Source organism: Fundulus heteroclitus, chromosome 10 (assembly GCF_011125445.2).
Source record: "Fundulus heteroclitus isolate FHET01 chromosome 10, MU-UCD_Fhet_4.1, whole genome shotgun sequence".
NCBI lineage: Eukaryota > Metazoa > Chordata > Actinopteri > Cyprinodontiformes > Fundulidae > Fundulus > Fundulus heteroclitus.
This window is the reverse complement of record NC_046370.1, coordinates 26853953-26876927: the sequence shown is the minus strand read 5'-3', so window position 1 is coordinate 26876927 and position 22975 is coordinate 26853953. Positions and strand designations below refer to the sequence as shown.

The following is a 22975-nucleotide window of genomic DNA, read 5'->3' as shown; positions in this document are numbered from 1 at the left end:
GATTCTCTATCCACTGCCGCTTTAATAATAGCTTGGAGGTAAACAGAGTCAAACTATGGTGTTAAATAATATGCCTGAACCTATGGTGTTAAATAATATGCCTGAACCTATGGTGTTAAATTTAAGTGTATGTGTGTAAATTTCGGTGTATGTGCATACGTATGTGCAGTAGTTTGTCCTGTAACCGGTGGGTTTTCCGTCCAACAGCCTCAGTCGAGGTGCCCATGGTCAAGAAACTTCACTCACTTTGTCTGCTGTCAGTGGTCAAAGGGCCCAGTGGTGCCGATTGTATAACAGCCCCTTTTCTGTCAGTCTGCCCCCAGGGCATCTGTGGCTGTGAATGTGTGATATATATATATATATATATATATATATATATATATATATATATATATATATATATATATATATATATATATATATATATATATATATATATATATATATATATATATATATGCATAGGCGGGGTACACCCTGGACAGGTCGCCAGTCTGTCGCAGATATATAGGGCATAAGAGCATCATATCAAGATTATATACATGCAATTCTTCTGACGCGATGCTTTCATCTCTGCTGCCATGTAGTGTTGGACCACCTGCAGGGTTATAGGTGCTGTGTATCTTTCTGTTGATTGGCCCATAATGTACTGCACAATTTCCTGTTGTATGCTGGGACAGGCTCTGACACCCAATAGGTAAGAAAAATAATAGGAAAATAAATCAACCAATAAATAAATGAATGAAAACTCTGCTCATATATTTAGATGTACATGTTTGCAGATCTTTATTCACATCATTCTTTATTACATGCGGAATGTACAGAGCTAGGAAACCATAGGCCAAGAGGAAAATCACCCTGAAGAATGGGTCTTGAAAATGAAACAGTATAATCTATTTTAGAAATTATAAGCAGACACAGGATTGAATGAAAAACATCTTGGGAATGGAAGCAGTTATCAGATGACTCCAGAGGCTGGGAAACAGTCAAAGGCCACTTTTTGTTGGTAGAACTCAGGACAGAACCATTGTGTGGAATTCTGGAGAAAAGTGAAACATATTCAATTGGGTATGAATCAGTTGCATTCAATATCTGCATTACAGTGGCAACAGACTTTCATTGATTGTTCTCTCTACTCTGAAAACCATCTTTGCATACAAATTTACAAACTCTGTTTATGTCCATATGACTTCTAAAATTGCAAATCTAATCCAGCCTGGAAACATAAGAATAGCTGACTGTATCATGTTGAATTAAATGTCTGAAAGTCTTTGGGGGCACCAACTTTAATAATCTAGGAACTACATTCATTGTCCATTCTTCTTTGCAAAATAGATCAAAGTCAGTCAGATTGAATGGGGAACATATGTGAACATAAATTTTTCCTGGAACAGATTCCTATCAGGATTTAGACCTGGACTTTGTCTAAGTCACAGGTGTCAAACTCAAGGCCCGCGGGCCAAATCCGGCCCGTCAAGGTAAATAATCCGGCCCTCAAGAGCCAAAAAAAAAAAAAGGCATCATGTCATAAAGTAGAGGCATATATCCTTTTAAAGTGTATAAAGTGGCTAAATCTGTGCCTCCTGTAAGCGTAACTCACCCCAATATCAACTTTTTTTGCAGATAAACTGTATAAACTGGGCCTAAGGTTGCTACTTTTATGTTACTTTGCATTTTTTATACTTCTATGTGAACTGGAATGAAATTATGAAATGAAAAGTATCGTCTATACAGGTGCAACCGGCCCTTTTAATGACTTCATGACGCCAAAGTGGCCCCATATAGAAATGAGTTTGACACCCCTGGTCTAAGTCATTGTAACAAACATATTGGTTACCTTTCCTAGCTGAATAAAAGCATTCCCACAGAGAAACATGAGGGTGGCAGCACCATGCCACGGGGATGCTAATCTAACAAGGAACCTGGTGTTTTAAGGTTGGTGTGCAGTGTTAGTTTTGTGTCACATACAGCATTTAGCATTCAGACCAAGCTTCCCATCTTTGTCTCATTGGATGAGAGCCCCTTCACACTAATTCTAAGTTTGCTGATTGGAAAACATTTAGAAAACTATGGATAATTTTTCTTCCACTCCACAATTTTGAGCTGATTTGCATTGATCTACTTTAAAATCCCAATCAAATAAATGTTTGAGGTTTGAAAAATAAGAAAAACCTTAAATGTCATTTAGGTGTGTTAAATCAGTGACTTAATATTTGGATGAACATGTTTTCTGGTTCCAGTATGGGCGAGTTAATCCAATCAAGTCAGCTCTTTCCTTTTTGCCATTTTTTGCCACCTGGACAATGTGAGAAATGAGATACTGACCATCTGCTCCAATTCTGCCGTCGCTGTTTTCATCAGCTGCTGAGACAAATTTCTTTGTTTCTGCTTCGGTCAGGGTCCGTGCCCCAGGAGAGAACCGCTGCAGGAAGAACCTGCAAACACACAGACAGGACTCTCTAACACCAATCTGTACACAACACAGGTTGGGTCATCACTAAGCCCTCCTAACACAAAGGGAATCAAATAACTCTGTGTGATTTGTTGAACAAAATCTTTGTTTCTTTCTTTGTTTTTGATCTCTTACTTCTGTAAAAAAAAAAATAGGGGAAAAAAAAAAGATTTAAAGCACTGGTTCTTAAACATTCTATAACAAGTACCGTGTCAGTAAATGACAAGTTCCACCATCTTGACCGACATTGTAAAAACAGTAGGATGGCAGCTGAACTTGGACTTTATCAACGGTGCTGTGTCATGAAATTAAAACGAAGAAAGATTCCTATCCACTGAAAGTCTTTGGCTGCTGGAGGGGAATAGTTCATTTAGCAGTTTCATGTTTACTCAGAAGTTAAAAATGTACTAGTTTTTAGTTTGAAAAATGAACATGAAGGTCCCAAAAAGTCAGAATCTTGCTCGGAAAAGTTGATGGTCTCTCCAGTCCTGACCTCAAAATCCAATATGGCCACCTTGCATTTAGAATTTAGTAATAGTTGCTCTGAAAAGCAGTTTGCTGGCATTTCTGAAAATGTGTATCTCATTTTATGTTTCTTGTACAATGAGTAGCCTACTGGACGATCTCCTTTAGTGAACACGTTGCTATGGTAACTGAAAGTAAAAAATGCAGAGAAAAACATTATTGTCAGCTTTTAATGTTGGCCGTACTTAGTCTCTTCACTGAACAAATTTCACCAGTTTCCAAATTTGGACCTGAAACATGGTTGAGATCAGTTTTATGTCAATCCCGTATCCAACTCAGGAGTAAAATGGAACACCATGTTAGTAGCCAAGTCATTAATTTTTAGCAAGCCAATACCAAAGCTTTGTTTCCCGAGTAAAACCAGAGGTTGGTGTTCTACTAATTGAGAACCATACACGTTGAACAGCTTGGTTGAGTAAAACTGTCACTATCTGAGCAATAAATACAGACAACTGGCTCTCTCCCAGATATCGTTTTACTCACTTGAGCTCAGATTCCTCGATGTAGCCACTGTTGTCCTCGTCAAGGATCTGGAACACATCTCGCACCTCCTTGGGTGTCTTTGATGACAGGCCACATAGCTGGAAGAACTTCTTATGGCAGAACGAGTCTGGAGCTGCTCAAACACACACAAACACACACACACACACACACACACACACACACACACACACACACACACACACACACACACACACACACACACACACACACACACACACACCCTTGCTTAAAATACTTACTGAGGGCCATGCTTACACAGATTTCTATTCATGTTCAATCCATTCTAAGGCCTTACTCTGTCCCTAACACTAACCTTTACCAGTATAAACCAGAACCTCTAGCCCAGAAAAAAAGTGAGGAGCAAAAAAGTCCTAACCTTACTGGTAAAATGGACAAGAACAAGTAAAAAGACATGTACCAACTCACACACACACACACACACACACACACACACACACGCACGCACACACGCACGCACACACACATGCGTTCAGCAAAGATAGAGGGTTTGTGATGACCCTGAGAGTCACCTGGTTAGGGGCTGTTTTTGGGATTAAACCAGCATGTGGGCGCTTTCCTGTTTTTCATCTTCTAATACACACAGACAGATGGCCTGTGCTAAGAAAGAATCTTTTTTGACTGATATAAAGCAGAGCGTGGCTTTAGCTAGGGAGATATAGTGTAAAATAATGCAGCTGTGGAGAGGAATATACACCTATATGATGAAAGTTCCAGATATGCATAGCACTGAGGCGACACACATTTTGCATGAAGTATGAATTGGAATAACTATTAACTTTCTCGTATAATAATTTTCATCCTGCAGGGGAAATTGGGCTGAGTTAATTCAATTCAATTCAATTTTATTTATATAGGGCTAACTCACGATGCATATCATCTCAAGGGATTTTCCAAAGTCAAATTTAATCAGATTATACAGACTAGATCAGATTATATAGATTGGTCAAAAATTTTCCTATCAAAGGAAACACAATAGATTCCATCAAGTCTTGACAAACATCATTCACTCTTCCTGAAATAGCGTAGAGCCACAGTGGACAGTCATCTGCACTGTCCATGGCTTTGCAGCAATCCCTCATACTGAGTATGCATGAAGCGACAGTGGAAAGAAAAACTCCCCATTAACGGGAAGGAAAACCTCCAGCAGAACCAGGCTCAGTATGAACGGTCATCTGCCTCGACTGACTGGGGTTACAGAAGACAGAGCAGAGACACAACAAGAGAGACAAAAAAGCACAGAAGCACACATTGATCCAGGAATCTTTTCTACATTATATAAAAATAGCGGGTGATCTGTCTTCCCTGGATGATGTCACAGCTAACAGAACGGCAGACCAAAAAAAAAGAAGAAAAATGTAAAAGATGTAATAACAATCAAGCAATGCAAATTGGAGAACAGTAGGAGAACTCAGCAGAGTGAGAAAATAAACCCTGAAGTCCTCCAGCAGCCTAAGCCTATAGCAGCATAAGTACAGAGATAGCTCAGAGTATCCTAAGCTATCCTAACTATAAACTTTGTCAAAAAGGAACGTTTTAAGCCTAGTCTTAAAAGTAGACGGGGTGTCTTCCTCACGGACCAAAACTGGGAGCTGGTTCCACAGGAGAGAAGCCTGATAGCTAAAGGATCTGCCTCCCATTCTACTTTTAGAGACTCTAGGAACCACCAGCAGACCTGCAGTCTGAGAGCGAAGTGCTCTGTTAGGAACATACGGGGTAATCAGAGCTCTGATATATGATGGAGCTTGATTATTAAGGGCTTTATACGTGAGAAGGAGTATTTTAAATTCTATTCTTGATTTAACAGGAAGCCAGTGAAGGGAAACTAAAATAGGAGATATATGACTATATGTTCACTAACAAAACATTTGCAAACTATCTTAAATAGGAGGCAACCGGATTGTCTCTTAGGTCTTTCTGAAAACGTGTCGACACCTATCCAGGAGTCTTTGTCAATTCTGGTGGCTCACACTTGAGCAGCCTGCAGTTGGAGCGCTGCTATTTTTAAGGACATGGAAGCCCATCCTCCTAAATGCATTCTAAGTTAGATGCAATAGATTCTAACAACCCAGGACAGCGATGGTGGGTCATTGACTTGCATCTGACTTAGAATGCGCAAAGGAGGATGTCCTTTAAAAAGCAGCAGTGCACCAAATGCAGGTTGTTCAAGTGTGAGCCACCAGAATTGACAAAGACTCCTGGATGGGTGTTGAAACGTTTTCAGAAAGAACTGAACGACAGTCCAGTTGTCTCCGATTTAAGCCTGTTTGTTGTTGCAATAACCCGTATAACTGAGAATTTGCACAGGCAACAAAACAATTATTATTTAAGTCTAAATTTAAAGGCAAGATGTATTAGGGGATTTTAGTACCTTCACAGTCCTTGACCGCCTTTTCGATGGCCTCAGCTGAAAGAATGGAGGTGAGTGACATGTTGGTCCTGCAATGTATAAAAGAAAGACTTTGTAAATACTGAACATGATAACACATAAACGCTGGTTTGGAAAGACACCCAGTGCTTTTGTTTTTTTAGTTGTTTTTATTACTCTGGATCTTTTTTGTGTCACAGTGGATTAACCTGTCACTTGTATCTAGGTTAATATCATGATCCTATAAAAATGTCCAGTCATGCCTGTTGGAATATGAACACTTTGGAAAAATACATGCTAAATTTGTACAAAATATAACACCTTTATATTGCTTGCATTTATCCCTGTTTCATGCTCTTTTTGATCAAATTTCCTTCTGCAGGTGATTTAATTACTGAGCCTATTTTCATTGTCTGTACAGAATATTCCACATTTTGAAGCTGTGCAAAAGTTGTAGGTTAAATAAAATAAGGAGACATAACATTTTAATGTGAAATGCAAAATAAAGAAAAGCAACCCTATTATATATGCCCAGACCTTGCACCTTTAAAATGACACTCAATTCTAAACAGATGATATTTTTTCCACAAATTCATCAATCCCTCTTCCAAATAAAACAAATGCAATGCATTAAAACATGCTCTTAAAAAGGGTGAGGATTCCATTTTTTTTGTTAAAGTTTAAAGCATAAAATTAAACTAACTATAGTATTTTTGTCAGTATTATCCACCAAAGCAGTAGGATTAGGCAGCTTTCTGAAAATCATATTTTTTAAGAGACATTACAGTTTTAACAAGATCTTCTAAAAGTCAGCAATCACCTCACTATAATTTCGCTGCATAAATCCTTTGTGTTCATCTGTAGGTTGACAAAGAACTTTAAATATAGTTTTAGTCCTGCACTGAAGTCTAATGAGCCTCAGCTAAAGCTTCTGAGAATACACGCTGCACCTGACCAGCTTCCTCTACCGGGGGTCCCCCCTCCCCTGTGTTGCAGCTGTGGGACTCACCACTGTTTGCTCTTTTCAGTCCAGCTCCAAAGCAGTAGCAACAGTAGCAGTTCAGATTCTGGTGCCCTCTGACAGTTGCCTTATATATTCCCCTCACAATGCTCAGAAGGATGCTTGAGTTTCTCACGTGTTCAGGGATCAAATTCTCCTGCAGCCACAGCAGCTTGCTTCTCGTATTCCCGGGTGTCTCACCTGTCTTATTAACCTTTCCTGTTTATATCCAGTGAACAGCACTGCCTCTACCATTTCACTCCTTTAATTCTACTGGCTGGATTTTATCCAATCAACATTGTAGTGCCCAGCATCTCTCCCCTCCCCTTTTGCCTGTCCATCCTCTCTGTCTGCAGGTGTCTAGAAACTTTAGTGAATAATATCCTAAATGTGGAGAAGTATAGCCTATGTATTCAAGGATTAAAACCTGCTGTTTTGAACCTTGACTGTTGCATCATATTTGCGCTTTCCAAGTAAGATTAAAAAGTGTAATCCACAAAATTATCTGTCGACCAAGTGTCAACCATTTGAAGTAATACGGCCACTCTAAGAGATGTGACACATTTCCCTTTTGAGGTAATCACAGCATAGATTCAGAGTGGAAAAGATTTCAACTGTGTCTTTCAAAATCAATTGAAAGTCTAAATGCAAGAACAGTTGTATTTTACAGAAGCACAGAGGTCACAGTTGTTGCCGTCCATGTCATCAGTTCTGTTTCCACTCCAACATGGCCAGGTTTTTGTCATGTCTTTAGTTTCAGTTCATCATCAGGCTCTGGCAACGTTAAGGATTATCTGCTAACAGTTAGACTAGCCCCCCTACAAGGCACAAAAGTCCATTTCCATTCCCAGTTTATGGTTTCTCTTCCTATTAAAGTGTGGTGTGTGTTGATCAGGTGAGACCAACATTAAGAATTCCGGCAACAAACACTCCAGGTGACTTTGGCATGGAGCAAATGATGGATATGTGGAACTGTTGCGTACGGACGAGGATCTGCGTTGCCTTTGGCCTAGTGAGAGTTTAAGATATCATGAGCAGTCTAAAAAAAACCACAGTCTGAGGACCTCTGTCAGAAAACTGAAATGTGTCATCATTTTTGTTGTTGTTTTTTTTCCAACAGGATAAAGACTGGAAACATATGGCCAAAGGAATTAATTCACAGACATATTTCTCACAAAATTAACATTCTTGCATGGCCATCTAAAGCTCCGCACCAGAGTATCACCAGCATTGATTGCAAATCATAATTGGTTAGGAGTTTTCTAAACTTTAAAGTAAGAAAAATCCCTCTACCCGGCTGCTGGTATATGAGGTTGGCTCTGTGCAGAGACCAGAAGAATCATGGTTTCTGCAGGACCCCTGGAGTCTAGAACTCTGGAACATTTTCACTCGTTAAGCTAAGCGGAGGTCTACAGATGTTCTAATCCTGGCTTGTCAACATTTCTGCTGGCCAGTGAGGGATCTTCTTCTGTCGCCTGCTACATCCTGGGTTTACCTGTAATTTATCTGTTTGACCCAGAAGACAACTTTCTAAGACATTATTTATGGTCTTACTTTCAGCAGCATTAAAAGACACCCATACTGAAGGCTGAGCCTTTCAACCCCAGAACACATTGCTCATTTGGCTTCTGAGTGCTAACATACCGCTACTGTTCTCTCTGTGTTTCTAGTGCCAAGTCCTACTTCAATGGTTATCTTCATCAGTTCCTTAGCGGGCATCACATGGAAAACCCTTTCAATTTCCCATTAGTTGTTACTCTAGAGTTCTGGAACACATGGGACATCTGCCTTTAACTTTCTAATACTGAAGGAGGTCCTCTGCAGATTTAAATGCTGTATTGCTGGCAAAACCTAGCCCACAACTGCTTCAGAGAGAGCAATTACATTTAAAATATGCAATTGCATAATTTCAGTGATCATGTTATATTTAAATGTTAATGTATAATCAGCTTTAGCTGTTAAAATGACACATGAAATCTAATCTGAGTTGCCTGTTCAAGGTTAAAATAGGGCGGGGCCTAAGATGTTTTGAACATCAGGGTTTTTCACCTGATCCCCATGGCAACAGCTGCCCACTGATTCTTTTTTACCGATGATTTTGTTGCCTGCCAGGGGAAGCTTGTCAAGCCATCTGACTCTGCACCATCCCTGGTGACTGCAGTCAGCAATAATGGCAGCAGCAGGGATAGAGGAAACCGCTTTTTTAATGAGAACCAGGGGAATCCTTTTTTTGTTCTCCAAAGTTTTGTTGTTGTTAGGCTCTGAATGATTTTGTTTTGAATATCAGCATTTTACTACATCTCACAGATAATTATTAATGTAATCTGATACACAAAAAATACATTTTGTGTCTTAATATTCATTAAAGAATGGACCTAACAACATAGAATCAAATGGCTTGATAGCACCACCATGTGGCTGTTTGTTATCAATGCAGAGCTTGTTGTTGGCCTTTTTTCTGACATATAATAGCTTTATAAAGTAGTGCCATGTGGTGACATTGTATTTCCTGTACTATGGCACTTACATTGAATCTGTATAGCAGACCTTGGCATAACTATTTTCAAAAAGTATCACATAGTTTGTCCCTCTCAGGTCATCAAGTGTTTTCAATGTTCTCAGTTCAATTCTGCATTTGATATATCGTTCAGTTTGATACTTAATCTACACATCCTCCTTGTGGCTCATTAGAAGTTAAAGGAATTAATCAGATTTTTGCGTTTTAAGCATCATACAACACTGACATTTTTAGTGTCGTGTGATGCAATTTAACAGTTGCACGTTAAATTCATATAAAATTAATCAGAATAGGCGTTCTGGCAAGGCTCGCTTGACAGATTAAAAGTACCTTTTTAAAATAACAACCTTCAATCAGGTATCAAACATGCTACATTAACCCACATTTCTGTAATAAAATGTTTTTTATTGGTGTGATGTAATATTCAAATCTTAAATTATGTGTTTTCATCAGCTGTAAGTGGAAAATTGTGTATAATTAATACAAAATAAATAGTTAAAAGCATTCGTGAATGTGGAATAATTCTATATTGTGTGTTTCATGTACTGAGGAATGATCAATGAACTGAGTTACTGAAATACATTTTTTTAACAATATTTTAACTTACCTAGTATCACTGTGGCTGGCTAAAATGTTAGGGAATTGCTAGTTTTTGTACAAAATACTTACACATTGTAAAAAATATTAGCCTGAATTTGAACGTCTTTGCGACAGACTGCCAACCTGTCCAGGGTGTACCCCGCCTCTCGCCCAGTGAAATGCTCTATTCATGACTCTTGACTCTTGGAGGAAGGAAGCTCAGTATTTTGGCAATATGTTTTGGATTATCTTTAAAAGTTTGTTTAAAATACTTCAGATTGCTAAGCAACATTTCTGAATAAAATAGTTTTAAGCTTATTTGGTTTGATTAGTAATCCTTATTGGTCTTAAAACAGCGGGTGAATTGCCAGTGCTTTTGTCTGTCTTTCATATATAATCGGGGATTAGCTGTTACCTGGAAAGATTCATGACTTTGTAAAGGTTTTTTAAGGTTATGCCAAACTTTTTAGTTTGCGCCAGCAAAACAACTGATTTTAACAATTGAAAATTAGCTTTTTTCTATCAAAACTAATCAGATTTTCTTAGTAACCCTCAACGTGTTTACTTGTCAAAGTTTCATTCCTTATTGTGAATTCAGTTCCTTCTTAACAGTGTATCGCCCCATACTGGTCCCAACAATTTCTCATGAATTGTTCCTAAGCTGGCTCCATGGTGGAGCAGCTGGTAGCACTGCTGCCTGGCAGGAAGAAGCTCCTGGTTCTGACTCTAGCCGGGGGTCATTCTGCATGGAGTTTGCATGTTCCCCCATGTATGCGAGGGTTCTCCCCAGGTACTCCAGCTTCCACACTCAGTCCAGAAACCTGACTATAAGGTTAACCACTCTGAATTTCCCTTAGGTCTGACTGTGTGTGTAAGTGATGGATGGATGGATGGATGGATGGATGGATGGATGGATGGATGGATGGATGGATGGATGGGTGGATGGATGGATGGATGGATGGATGGATGGATGGATGGATGGATGGATGGATGGATGGATGGATGGGTGGGTGTTGGTGCAGCTGGTGCATTATCAGCAATCACTGATTTGCCCCATAGTAAGAAAAGAACAGGGTCAGGCCGTTGTTATTGAAAAAGAACCTTTACTGTTGTCTCATCGTCCGTCCATTTTCCATAAAAGTGCATCATTGGTGATCTCACAGCATGCAAATCTCACACAGTAAAATGACAACAGAAGTGAGAGAGAGAGAGAGAGAGAGAGAAAGACACAAGTCAGCCACGTCATACATAGTCAGGTACATTCATCGTGGGTAGCACTAGAGTGAGCACGGCCTGAGAAAGAGTTGTTCGTCTGGTCAGGGGTCAAAAGTCAAATGTATAAAAGTGTTGCAGAGTCTACAAGGGATAGAGTGAATGGGAAAAGGAGAAGAAGAGATGAAGAGGATGTCTTTGGCTCAAGTTGTTCCTTTAGAGTTGTGAAGTCAGATGTTGGTCACTCCATTTAACCCTTGACCATGGCAGCGAACTCTGCATGGAGGAGAAAAAGGAAATGTTATTTTAGAGCTTTTACAAACTATTTGTCAAAACGTGTTTGATATAAAGGTGTTAGTGGCAAAGCAAGGGTTTCCTTACCATCAACTCCGATCTTGCCGTCACCATCAGAGTCACCAGCCTTCAGGAAGGTCTTTGTCTCGGCATCGGTCAGAGCTCTGGCACCGGCAGAGAAGTTCTGCAGGAACAGCCTGGAGAGGACAATCAGGGAAATATATTAAGCGATATAAGCTCCCTTAAAAGCACATCTGCTCACTTTTCACAATGCTTTGATTCAGGACACACTTTTTCAAACCAATGCATTGAAATCCTGCCATTCCTGGAACTGGGGACAAACTGAAGACTGGCTGAAGCCTTCTTGTTGCATTTTTATCCAAGTTAAAAATGCATTTTGGGAATATTTGCAATGACACCTCTTGGACTGTAGCAAAAAGGTGTCATTGAGTTACTGCCACAGGTTTTTAGATGTGTTGAGGCTGCCTTGTTATTCTGAAGTCTATTTGAAACTGCCTATTTCAAAAACTTTAAATAGCCAAAGTATAAAGCCTTAGAGTCATTGCTTACTTCAGCTCATCCTCCTCAATGAAGCCACTCTTGTCCTGGTCAATGACGGCGAAGGCCTTCTTGATGTCATCAGCAGACTTGGCAGCCAGGCCGACCTTGGCAAAGAAATCCTTGTGCTTGAAGGAGTCAGCGGCTGTGAGGAGATGGAGACAGGGATCACATCAGAAAATAAAGATCAGTCAAAACAATCTGGGTCAAGTTTTGCAGCCTCACTGGTTCCTGTTTGCAATGGCAAGTCTTTCCTTGTGCTTAGACACAATTTTAGCTTTTCCAGTGTTTTAAAAGCCTGAGGCCCTTCATCATGATTCATTTGGTTGAATGAATTAATGTTCTAAACCTCCCGCCTTGTGAAACTGATCTATTAACAAATCCAGATTTCTACATTTGTTAAGAAGGTTAAGGAATTACATGTTGGGACTTGGTTTACCTTGGCAAGCTGCAATGGCTGCACTAATGTCAGCATCACTCAGAAGTCCAGCGAATGCCATTTTTAACTGAGAAAGAAGAGCAAAAGAAACATCATCAGTCCAAGAAATCAGCTTTAGTTACATAAAACATGTTGAAATAGATTCATTCTGAATCAAAGAACACTTTAGTCTATGACATTTAGGAGTACAAAGCTACAAGTAATCTTCAGCATTTAAGATGTTTTTTTTTTCAGTCCGGCTCAGTAAGTAATCCAAGGAAAAAATAATCAGTTGAGGTTATCCAAGCTTTTCCAAAACCAAACCCTCCAAGAGAAAAGATTGAATCTCCTTGGCAGATGTGCTCAGTAGGTTGAGTTTTCTCCCCCATTTGGTCTCTTTTCAAGTCCGAAGCCATAAGCCGAGCTCCTGACGTTCAGGAAACAGACCTTTTCGGTCCTTTGTTCGATTCATATCCACGAAGGTACACTCTTTGAGCCAGAGGGCACATTTGCCTACAGGTCTGCAGCCCTCCAGTGAAACTCACCTCAGGGTTATCTCTAAGACTAGAGTGGATTCGCTCAGATGAATCTGCCGACTGCAGTGAAGCCCCCAGGCAGCTATCCCTGCCTTATATACGCTTCACTCAGAAATATGATGCATAGGCTATGTAATGGACACTGGGTGCAAAGAAGTCGGGGTGAAAAAAATTTGTCAAGTAGACAGTGCTGTTCTATTTATAGGTACATAAATGAAGATGCTTAAATGGTAGGCCAAGTGTGGGCCTATGCAAAAGTGCTTGATATTGCATAAGGCTAATAATATACGCTGCTGATTTGGGTAAAACACACTGTGCAAGCAGCCTGTTGGTCTGTGCAGTGCCCCACAAAGTCAAGCGGGGGCTCAGCTTTAATGTTGTTTACAGGTATTTCCAGTGATCAGACAGATCCAGCAGGTCTGTAAATTACACTGTATCCCTGAGTCTTATCAAACAGACTGTGCCATGAAGGCAGTGTAGTCAATTTAAAATATTTTAGAGGTAAGATAAAAGCATTAACCAATTTAAGGCCTGATGTCTTTATATACATTTTTAACAGTAAAACTGTTGGAAATGTATATAAACAGTAAAACTGTTGGAAATGAATTAATGAAATCGGCCTGTTGTACTCTTTTAAATAGTCGTTTAGCATAATATGTGGAGCTGATCTCAGTTGTGTTTTGATAAAAGACCTTCATGATAAAGAAGCTATTGAAAAACAGCGTGTTAGATAAGAATAGGGTTAAAGTACACAAATTGTATAATCGACAAACAGCAGTTTCGGCAGAAATGTTAGTAATGGCCTAAGCTTGTGTTCTCATGTTATAAAGATGTCATTTTCACGACGGGATATTAGAAGTTCATACATCATGCTAAAAAAAGTACAACCATGTAATCTAAAATACATCATATTTCTAATGTATGTTCTCAAATTTTAGGTGTTTGAAGAAAAACGAAAAATACTTCTATATGTTTGGCATTGCACAAGGATCACATACACAAGGGTTGTGGGGGGAGGGGGGGTGCTCTACTGTCTGCCAGCGGTGGGTTACTTTCTTCCGCATTCCCCAACCTCCTGTTTTAATTAGACTCTGGCTCATCTTGCACTGTGGGGCAAAAGGGGGGGGGGGGCTCTTCTCACACCCCGTTCCCTGGACGCTGCCTGGGATGGGGGACGGTGAGCTGTGATTGGTCCATGGACTCAGGGATGCGGTAGCTGCCGCACTGGGGGTGTTGCTGGCCTGAGTGAGTGAGTGAGTGAGTGAGTGAGTGAGTGAGTGAGTGAATGCACTTGGTTAACTGTAGTAGATGTTGGGTCTGGGGCTTGGTGCCCTTTGACCTGTTGTTCCTGGCGGGACCTGTTATTCCTCTTACCTTCTCCCCCTGTCATGTCATCAGTTTATAGATTAAATAAACCAACTGTTGGAAATCAAGGAAGGGATTTATAGGTATAAAGCCTACCTTAATAGAGCAAATAGGTTTGGTGTAACTATGGCAGCCAGAGGACCATTCTGCTTACCATGACGCTGGACACGACAAGGTAAAAGCAGACAACAACAACAAACCAAATGTATGGTAGCCAGAGGAAGTAGGAATTAGCCATGCCCTTCAGTCACAAGTAAACAATTTATGGTAGGCCTGAAGCCTACAATTTATAGCCATTGAATCCAAATAAATCTCCACATGGGATGATGTTGCCACTACCATGTTTCAACGTGGGCGGTGGCGTGTTTAACGTAATTTGCAAAGTTTTTCAAGTAGGCAAAAAAGTTAATTTTTGGTGTAATCTGATTCAAGCACAAACTTCCACGTTTGTTGTTTTCCTCCCTCAAGACTTGGGAGAAATTGCAAACAGAATGTCTAGTGGCTTTTTTTGTTTTGTTTGTTTTCATCTTGCCACTTATCCATAAAGGCCAGATTTGTGAAGAGCAAAACCAATACTTGCCCTTTTACTAAATTTCCCCACCTGAACTGTGGATCTTTGCAGCTCCTCCAGAGTTACCATGGGTTTCTTGGCTGCTTCTCTGAGTAATTCTCTCCTTTCCCATCCAGTCTGTTAGGGCAAACATCCTTTTAGTCGAGCCACCGTCAATGCATTTTCAGATGATGGATGAAACCTTGCTCCCATAATTAGTTCCTGGAACAAAATTTTATAACCTGACCTTGCTGTAAAAGTCTCCACTACTGATCTGCCTACCATGCTCCTTGATGTTCATGATGCTCATATTTCACCTTGTCTCAAACAAAGCTTAGAATTATACCCTTCACAGCAGTATTTATATCTAGAATGAAATAAAATCAGAAAAACTTGATTGTACTGGCTTTTATTTTGGGCTATAATAGTAAAATGGACTGGATACAAATTGATGATATATTTAATTATGTTTTCTAATGCAAAAAAACATGTATACTTTTTTTACTTTACAATTATGGACTACTTTGTTTTGATCAATGGATCAATGGATATGGGCTCCCAATAAAATCCACAGAAGTTTTTGCCATTAATGTGACAAAATGTGAAAGAATTGAAATGATATGACTACTTTTTCATTGGAATGGGGTAGTTTCACTAACTGTGTATGGAAATTATATTGCAAAAAGAAAACCAAGAATCCCTTAATCCTTTTGGCAATGACAGGATAAATAAAGTCAAGTATGCAAAAGGAAGAGGGATTAACAGGACTTCTTCAGTCTTTCAATAGCTCGTCATCATCATTAAGTGAAACACACTGGGCTGCTTTGTGCCAGCTCCTATTTTTGGACCTCCTTCACTTATTCAGACCATTCCTCCTTATGGAGATGAAAACATTTGTGATGCTATTTTAGGCATCTTTGAAAGCTAATATGATGTGTCTCATCGTCGTGGCCATTATCGTCCTCATAATCATCATCACCTTGACACCCCAGTATAGAACTGGGTGCATTACATAATGAGCTCACAGCTTGTACCAAAACAATGGGATTAAACAGGGGACATGCCCGGGGGTCTTTCCTTGTCATATTTACTCTGGTGGACTGGTGCAGACTGTTTTGTGTGTTTTTTACATTAGTTGGCAGCACTGAGTTAATCCCATTATGACTTTTAAATAGAAGCATTTTGTAACAGAGTTGTCTAATATTTTGTTTTAAAACTTTAAATTACTCTATTACACAAGCTGCTGCTTTAGTACATTTGCTTCATCTGTCTCGGCTGTGAGAAAAAAGGATAAATACATACAAATTTCCAATTTTATTCTCTATGTAAATCATAGATTCCTTAGGATTTTTTCCTGACTTCGTGGCTAAAAGTTGTGTAAATCTAATCTTTGGCCTTTAACATTTGCTGTGGTTAAATGAGGTCTCTCACCTCAAACGACTCGGCCTCAGATACTGTAACTATTCCTGCCCGTCTTCAGTATCCTGCTTGGATTACAAGTGTCTAACAGCAGGAATGAAACCCATCAAGCAAGACTGTAATGTGATAAAGCACAGTAACATACAAAGCGGTTTATGAGTTTATGAAATGAAGTAGTTTCAGTTCACTTTTCATGACATTAGTGTGTTTCAGTTAGGCTTTAGGCAGTGATATTAAATGTGTTTGTTCAGATCTCCACCTATATCTTCAGTTACACTGCAGCAGAAATAGATATGGCCCACATTCACTGTCCCCCTCCTTGAAAGAAAAGCTGTGAATAAATGTGACTCCCAGACAGAAGTCCTGTAAAGTTGCTGGCTCAGAAACTCTACCCTGTTCCCAGACCCGTCCTCTTCCTCACGCAGAGAGAGAGACTGTGGAAGCTCTGCCAGACACCGGCCTCCCACTCCACTGTCTGCCAGAGGTCCAGCTGGATCCTGCCTGCGCACTCCTGTTCACACCAACACATTTTTCTTGTCTGTGATGTTTGAAAGCACAGTGTCAAAAAGCTGGAAAATCTCTGGTACTCATCCAGTGAACTCTGTCTTATTGGAATTTACTCATGAAAAGATCAACCATGGCAAATCTGGTAATTTACAAACAATTCTTCCACTTTTTAGCTTCAAATCATCTGATCGTCATATGGTCTTTTTATGTTCTTCCTTTTGAAAGCCTAAATTTGGAAAACAGGCACATAGTTGAACACATTTCAAGGGAAACTTGAGCAAACTGAATTTGAACTGACTCACATTATATTCAGGCAGATAGTATATGAGCCAAATGATATTTTTTTCTGGGGACTGACGTTCAGTTGAATCCATTACACATCTGTAGCAGCCGTTCTTACATGGATGGTGCCCTGGGTGCAGCCTGTCCAGTCGGGGTCCCACATGTAACAATATGCAAATGAGGAAACGGTGACTAGTCATTACAATGCTCACTGATTGCAATGATGCATTGTGGGAGATGGGTGGCTGAGCTTAGGATCCGCAGTCCAGTTAGCTCAATGTTAAAGCCAATTCGGCAGAATAAAACAATGAAAAATCCAAGTTTTTTTAGGTAACTAATCAGAAATATAAAACGTTTTACATGACTCAGGAGATCTGCTCCTGTCTAAGCTCCTCCTGATTGGTCTTGATAGGCTGCAGCTGTGAGAGGACACCTGCCAATAAGGCTATAAGGTAGGTCTTGATGCTCAATACAGATTTTTTTCGCTGATATCAGATTTTTTATTTTTATTTTTTTTCTTTGCATGGTCGTTTATGCTACCAATTAAATACAACTGCCATCAGACATCTTTCTTAACAGTTTAGGACCCACAAAGCGACTCACATGCGCAGATAACAGAAAAAGGAGACATACAGCAGTGCAATGTTTACAGAAGAAGTGACGGATGTAGAAATGTTTGATAAAGCTTCATTAAAAAAAATTATAACAAATTGCAGGTACTGGCTTCTCTGTGTTAGTTTGAAGTTGTTGAGTAATAGGAGCTGACAAGATTTAGACCACATGATAGCAAGAAGAATAAAGGTAAGAAGAAAACAGCACAACTATTAACAATGGCCTTTTGTGGAGCTGTAACTGCTACTGCTGTAGAGAAGTCTGTGAGGATGTGTAAATGGTAAATGGCTTGTACTTGGATCGCGCTTTATCAAGTATGACGACCCCAAAGCGCTGGGAGCCGGGACAGTGGCGTGAACAGCAGATGAAATGCAATACGACCGTTCAGACTTTGAAAACTATCCAATATTTATATAATTAGTACCACAAATGGTAGTGGCACAAATTGGAATTGTTTGGTGGCGAAAAGATGGGAATTGGAACATTCACACTGCCATGAAACATACAGATAAGGGTTCCCTGTGGGTAAATAAAATCTAATTGGGCCTCGTTTGCCTGCAGCGTGAACGTAGCCTAACACCCTGCAAAGGAAGAGGGAAGGAGAGACACACATGCACACCAACCTGCAAACAGCTCTGAGACCATGACAATGTTACAAAAGCCAAAGTGGCAAGAATGCTTCATAGACGTTACAGGTCATGATATTTCAAAAACAAAAATAAAATGCTTTGCTTCAGTCTTGTTTAGACCAACATAAGAAATACTTTTAGATGTACCAACAGAGACCATGACAGACAGTACCTTTAAAACTGAAACCCTTCTGATGATGTAAAATATATATAAGTCTTTTAGGACCCATCCTTGGGAGCAATGTAAAGGTTATTTAAGTCTGTTTGTAATACAAACTATACCTCATTAACAGGTTGATCAAATTAGAGACACTTGTCAAATTAAAGCACATTGCATATATTTTTGCAACCACTGAAAATGTATAAGTAGTTCCTGATAAGGACTATTACAACTGTTTAAGTCAAAATTTGCGTTGTTTTACATTGGACCATGAAGATTTCAGCTTGCCTTTGATTGCAACTCAAGTTCAAGTCATTAACCAATGCACATGGAAAGGCACAAATTTGCAAATTGGTTATGTTAGTGAAATATATTAATATTATATAATAGGTGGGAACCACAATCTGTGATGGCTATTTGCTATGAAAGAAACAAGATTTCACTGTAAATACTTTTCACCACACTGTGTCAAAACCCACCAGGCTTCCTCCCATTGCCGTCACCTGCAGATAGTCATTTTAACCACTGCTGGGTAAAAGGGGATCTTCAGGGGTCTGATCTGATGTGTTTACATTCACCTAATCTAACCCAGGCAGGTAGTGACTGTGTACAAACCAAACAGCCGTCAGAGAGGTTATATTTGGGATATCTAGGGGGGGACCTGGCTTGGCCTGCATTTCCTCTTCACTCGAATTTCCAGCCATGCTTGCTGCCTGCTTGTGGTTGTTCTGGCAATGTTTCCTCAGGCTGTAGACATCCTGTTATTATGGCCTCCGTCACTTCTAGGCTTTACTCCATGGGCTCCCTCCGCTCACAACAATTTAGTTCTGTTCAGCAATTGGGCTACAGTGTGTAAAAAGTATTAAAGACATGCAAGAGATAACGTTCATCCTGGAGTCGGAGGTTTTGTCATTTTAGGGTTGACTTCTGAATATGTATGTACAGAGAGAGAACCTATTGCAGAAAAATATGGAATTGCTACATATGGAGATAGTTCAATAAGTAATTTATGACATTAAATTAAACCTGCTGTAGGGATTAAGGGATAAGCATTAGGCTGGTTTAAATTTGAATTACCTGACAGATTCCAGTTTGTTTTTGTTGATAATAAATCTTCAAACTCCAGAGTTACTTGTGGAGTCCACAGGGTTCAGTCCTATATATGTCCTATATATGTTTTTTATATATATATATATATATATATATATATATATATATATATATATATATATATATATATATATATATATATATATATATATAAATGTGTGTGTGTGTGTGTGTGTGTGTGTGTGTGTGTGTGTGTGTGTGTGTGTGTGTGTGTGGTAAAATGATCAGACAGCATGGGGTTCATTTCCACTGTTATGCTGATGACACTCAGCTAAATCCATCTATCCATTTTCTTACTCGCTGTATCCCTCATGGGGTCATGAGGGGTGCTGGTGCCTATGTCCAGCATTTCCACTCAGCTATATTTATCCCTCAATCCTGACAAATCTAATCAATTACTTCGACTACAGGCATGTCTTGATGACGTCAAAACCTGGATGTCCTTAAATCTTCTGCTTTTAAATTCTGACAAGAGCGAAGTTGTTATCTTTGGACCACAGTCCTTAAGAAATTGATTAATTAATCCTTTTTTTTGCTTCATTAAAATATTGACTTCACCAAACTTTTGGACTTCTGGTTTTACCTGCTCTTTGGGTCCTTCTGAATCCAAATGTGACAGGAACTGTGTGCTTTGTTGAACCTGGATGACATTAAAAAAAAAGCCTAAATATGCAAGCAGTATATAGCAAAAGATGTTGGTTGTTTCCTGTTAGAGAGATCAATTTGGAGAGAGGACAGACGTACTGAAACGTTCTAATGTGGAAACATCTATGTAGGCCAATCTACAAAACATTTGGACAGAAAGTTTAAAACTTTATCACTTGAAAATAAGTAATCCAAAAAAAAAAAAAAGACAAATGCGAAAATGCTTGTGCAATGCTTTAAGTAGTCCGACAACCCCAAAGCGCTTCACAATACAGTCAGTCATTCACCCATATTCACACCCTGACAGCGTGGAGCCATGTATGTTAGTAGCCAGAGCTACCCTGAATATAGACTGAAATATATCAGCACCACTGGCCCTCATACCACCACCAGCAGGCAATTCAGGTGTAGTGAAGTGCCCTGTGCAAGGACACAACAACTAGGATTGGTCAGAGCAGGGGATTGAACCAGCAACCTGCCAACTGCAGGACAAACTCCCTAACTCCTATGCCACTGAAAAGTGTTCAGATGCAATTTTATATGAATAAAATGTTCCTACTATGGTTAGAGTTTTCACTAGAATTTGCAAATTTAGTGCAGACTTAAGCGATCAAGGGTTGAAGCATTCTAATAGAAGCTTTCCTTCTCCTTTTAAAGAATGAAAAAATTACCTTTAACAGACTGTACTTTCAAAATATGCATATGAGCCCAGGTAAAACTGATTAGTTGCAATTTGAGACACTGATGTTTTCATAAGTATTTTACTGAGTCCTATTAAAGGATGTCCTTAGTTTTATTTTAAACCAACCAATGGAAATCTGTGGATAACCCCATGCTGATTAATTGTCACCCTTGCAGGTGGGCTGGATGTTTCTGGTGGTTCCACTCAGGAAACCGCTGTTTGCTGGTGCACTTAGTAAACAGTGGTGTTCCTCATGGCATCTCTTAGCACCTCATCTGGACCCTCTTTACTTCCATGCATTTCCTGCCCAATAAAAGGTTCAGGTGCAGAAGTGCAACAGGTGGCCTGCAGCAGCTCTCGCTGCGTCACAGGACGAGACAGTAAGAGCGGGCTCAAGGACCAACCAGGGTGACGTAGTATGCGCTTCCTCAGGATGGACTACAGTGAGGCCTGCAGCGACCAGAGGGCCAGGAGAACGACAAAAACATCCTCTGCTCTCCATCACGTACGAGCCAGTCGGCCTTGTGCCTGTCCATGTGCAGAGACTTGTTTTCAGGAAGAGCAGGCTTCCTGTGTGATGGAGAGGTGGATGAAAGGAGGAAGAAGGGGGATGGGGCAGAGAGGAAAAGACAGACACAGATTGGGCTCAATCAAGTTTGGGGGGGGGTGGGTCAGTTCAGTGTCCTGTGAGTTTATTGTTCTGCCTGCATGCAACTTTTGGTTTGGTGGAACAAGAAAACAGACAGTGATTTTCTTCTTGGAGCGCACCTGCAACGTGAGTTGTCTGATATCGTCAAACCTGTCGGCTTCATGTGAGTAAACCAGAAAGGAAGCGTTGATCATTGATCATTTCTGTTTTAAAATGTGTTAAATGACGACATTCAGTATTGGGTCTGTCAGTGCAATACTGGAAGCAGATAGGAGTGACACACCAGTAACCAAAAGGTTGTATTTCTATATTTTTTACAGCCAAGGTAACTCTCAAGTTTATCTGTTCTATAGGGAACGTCACCACCCAACAAGCATTTCTAAGTACTTTTCTGCTTTGGGTTAAATTATGTAGTTTGGATTAAATTATGTAGTTTGGATTGATTGAACTCACTGAGTGATCAATGGCAAGATGTAAATTTGTAAATACAAATCTATGGCTGAATATCACAGCGTGAGATTTAGCCCACTGAGTTTTTTTTATGTATGTAAAAAGTTGTAGTATTTAATACCAGGAATGAAAAAAATGATTTAGGCTGGAGAGTTTTTACAGTGCTATTATAGCAGTGATGGAATCACCACATTAGAACTCTGACTGGGGAGTTGTTTTCTCTCATAATCTTTTTGTATTTGGCCCCTCTCTGAAAATGTACAGCTGTCAGATGAACTGAACGTCTTTGGGCAATAAAAAATTGTGAACATTTAAAAAGTGTAAGTTGAACCACTTTGAGGGATTAACAGATAATATCGATGAAAACCTTCAGTTCAAGCCAGCAGTTGTTTTCATCATGGGCACAGTTCCATCAGCGGTGGTACGGGCACTCAAACCTTTTTCTAAGATGTAACTTCCACTTGCCTCTGCAACAGCATTTTTATTACTGGCTTGTCTGGTCAAAGGGTAGTGGACATTCCCCTGTACTGAGCAGCATGTAAACACTAGAAAAATAATGGCTCCCCTTCATGACTTGGCTAATAACTAATTTAATGTCATCTTGTTCAACAGCTATTTAAGCAAAGTAGTCTGTGTTTGGTCACCTCTAGCATCTCTAAAATACTGTTGAAATGAATTTAAAGTTAAACTGTATAATTTAACAGCCAAAAAAAGAAAAAGAAAGTTCTTCAAAAAAAAAATTGAGGTTTGAGTTGTTTGGAAAACACAAAAAGGGAGCGTTTCACTTGTTTTTATGGCTTTCAGATCCATCTTATATTGAGGCATGAATACAGTGAGATGTGCATAGGTAAAGCCTACAATCAGTAATTATATATTAAATACTGAATCTTTAACAGTGTTTAAAATTTGGGAAAGTTGCAAGAAAAAGGAAAT

At 39.6% G+C, this 22975-nt stretch overlaps 2 protein-coding genes across 2 annotated transcripts; both read right to left on the bottom strand.

Annotated features, from left to right (window-relative positions):
- Positions 1 to 761: 761 nt before the first annotated feature.
- pvalb9 (parvalbumin 9) lies at positions 762 to 7091 on the bottom strand. The gene is made up of 5 exons (XM_012849927.3): positions 6877 to 7091; positions 5871 to 5938; positions 3461 to 3593; positions 2326 to 2435; positions 762 to 1039 (listed from the first exon to the last, which is right to left on the bottom strand). The coding sequence occupies exons 2-5, from the start codon at positions 5929 to 5931 to the stop codon at positions 1014 to 1016; spliced, it is 330 nt and encodes a 109-aa protein (XP_012705381.2). The 5' UTR covers positions 5932 to 5938; positions 6877 to 7091; the 3' UTR covers positions 762 to 1013.
- A 3956-nt stretch (positions 7092 to 11047) lies between these two features.
- Positions 11048 to 13099, bottom strand: pvalb3 (parvalbumin 3). The gene is made up of 5 exons (XM_012849925.3): positions 12992 to 13099; positions 12468 to 12534; positions 12041 to 12173; positions 11558 to 11667; positions 11048 to 11452 (listed from the first exon to the last, which is right to left on the bottom strand). The coding sequence occupies exons 2-5, from the start codon at positions 12526 to 12528 to the stop codon at positions 11427 to 11429; spliced, it is 330 nt and encodes a 109-aa protein (XP_012705379.1). The 5' UTR covers positions 12529 to 12534; positions 12992 to 13099; the 3' UTR covers positions 11048 to 11426.
- Between the last annotated feature and the right edge of the window lie 9876 nt (positions 13100 to 22975).

What these genes read in the sequence shown, in the direction of transcription:
- pvalb9 (XM_012849927.3), bottom strand. Translation starts at nt 5,931, where the DNA reads ATGTCACTCACCTCCATTCTTTCAGCTGAGGCCATCGAAAAGGCGGTC. An exon ending in ATCGAGGAATCTGAGCTCAA is followed by an intron (nt 2,436 to 3,460) that starts GTGAGTAAAACG and finishes GTGTGTTTGCAG; the next exon opens with GTTCTTCCTGCAGCGGTTCT. An exon ending in CGGCAGAATTGGAGCAGATG is followed by an intron (nt 1,040 to 2,325) that starts GTCAGTATCTCA and finishes ACTTTTCTCCAG; the next exon opens with AATTCCACACAATGGTTCTG.
- pvalb3 (XM_012849925.3), bottom strand. Translation starts at nt 12,528, where the DNA reads ATGGCATTCGCTGGACTTCTGAGTGATGCTGACATTAGTGCAGCCATT. An exon ending in ATTGAGGAGGATGAGCTGAA is followed by an intron (nt 11,668 to 12,040) that starts GTAAGCAATGAC and finishes TGTCCTCTCCAG; the next exon opens with GCTGTTCCTGCAGAACTTCT. An exon ending in CGGCAAGATCGGAGTTGATG is followed by an intron (nt 11,453 to 11,557) that starts GTAAGGAAACCC and finishes TCCTCCATGCAG; the next exon opens with AGTTCGCTGCCATGGTCAAG.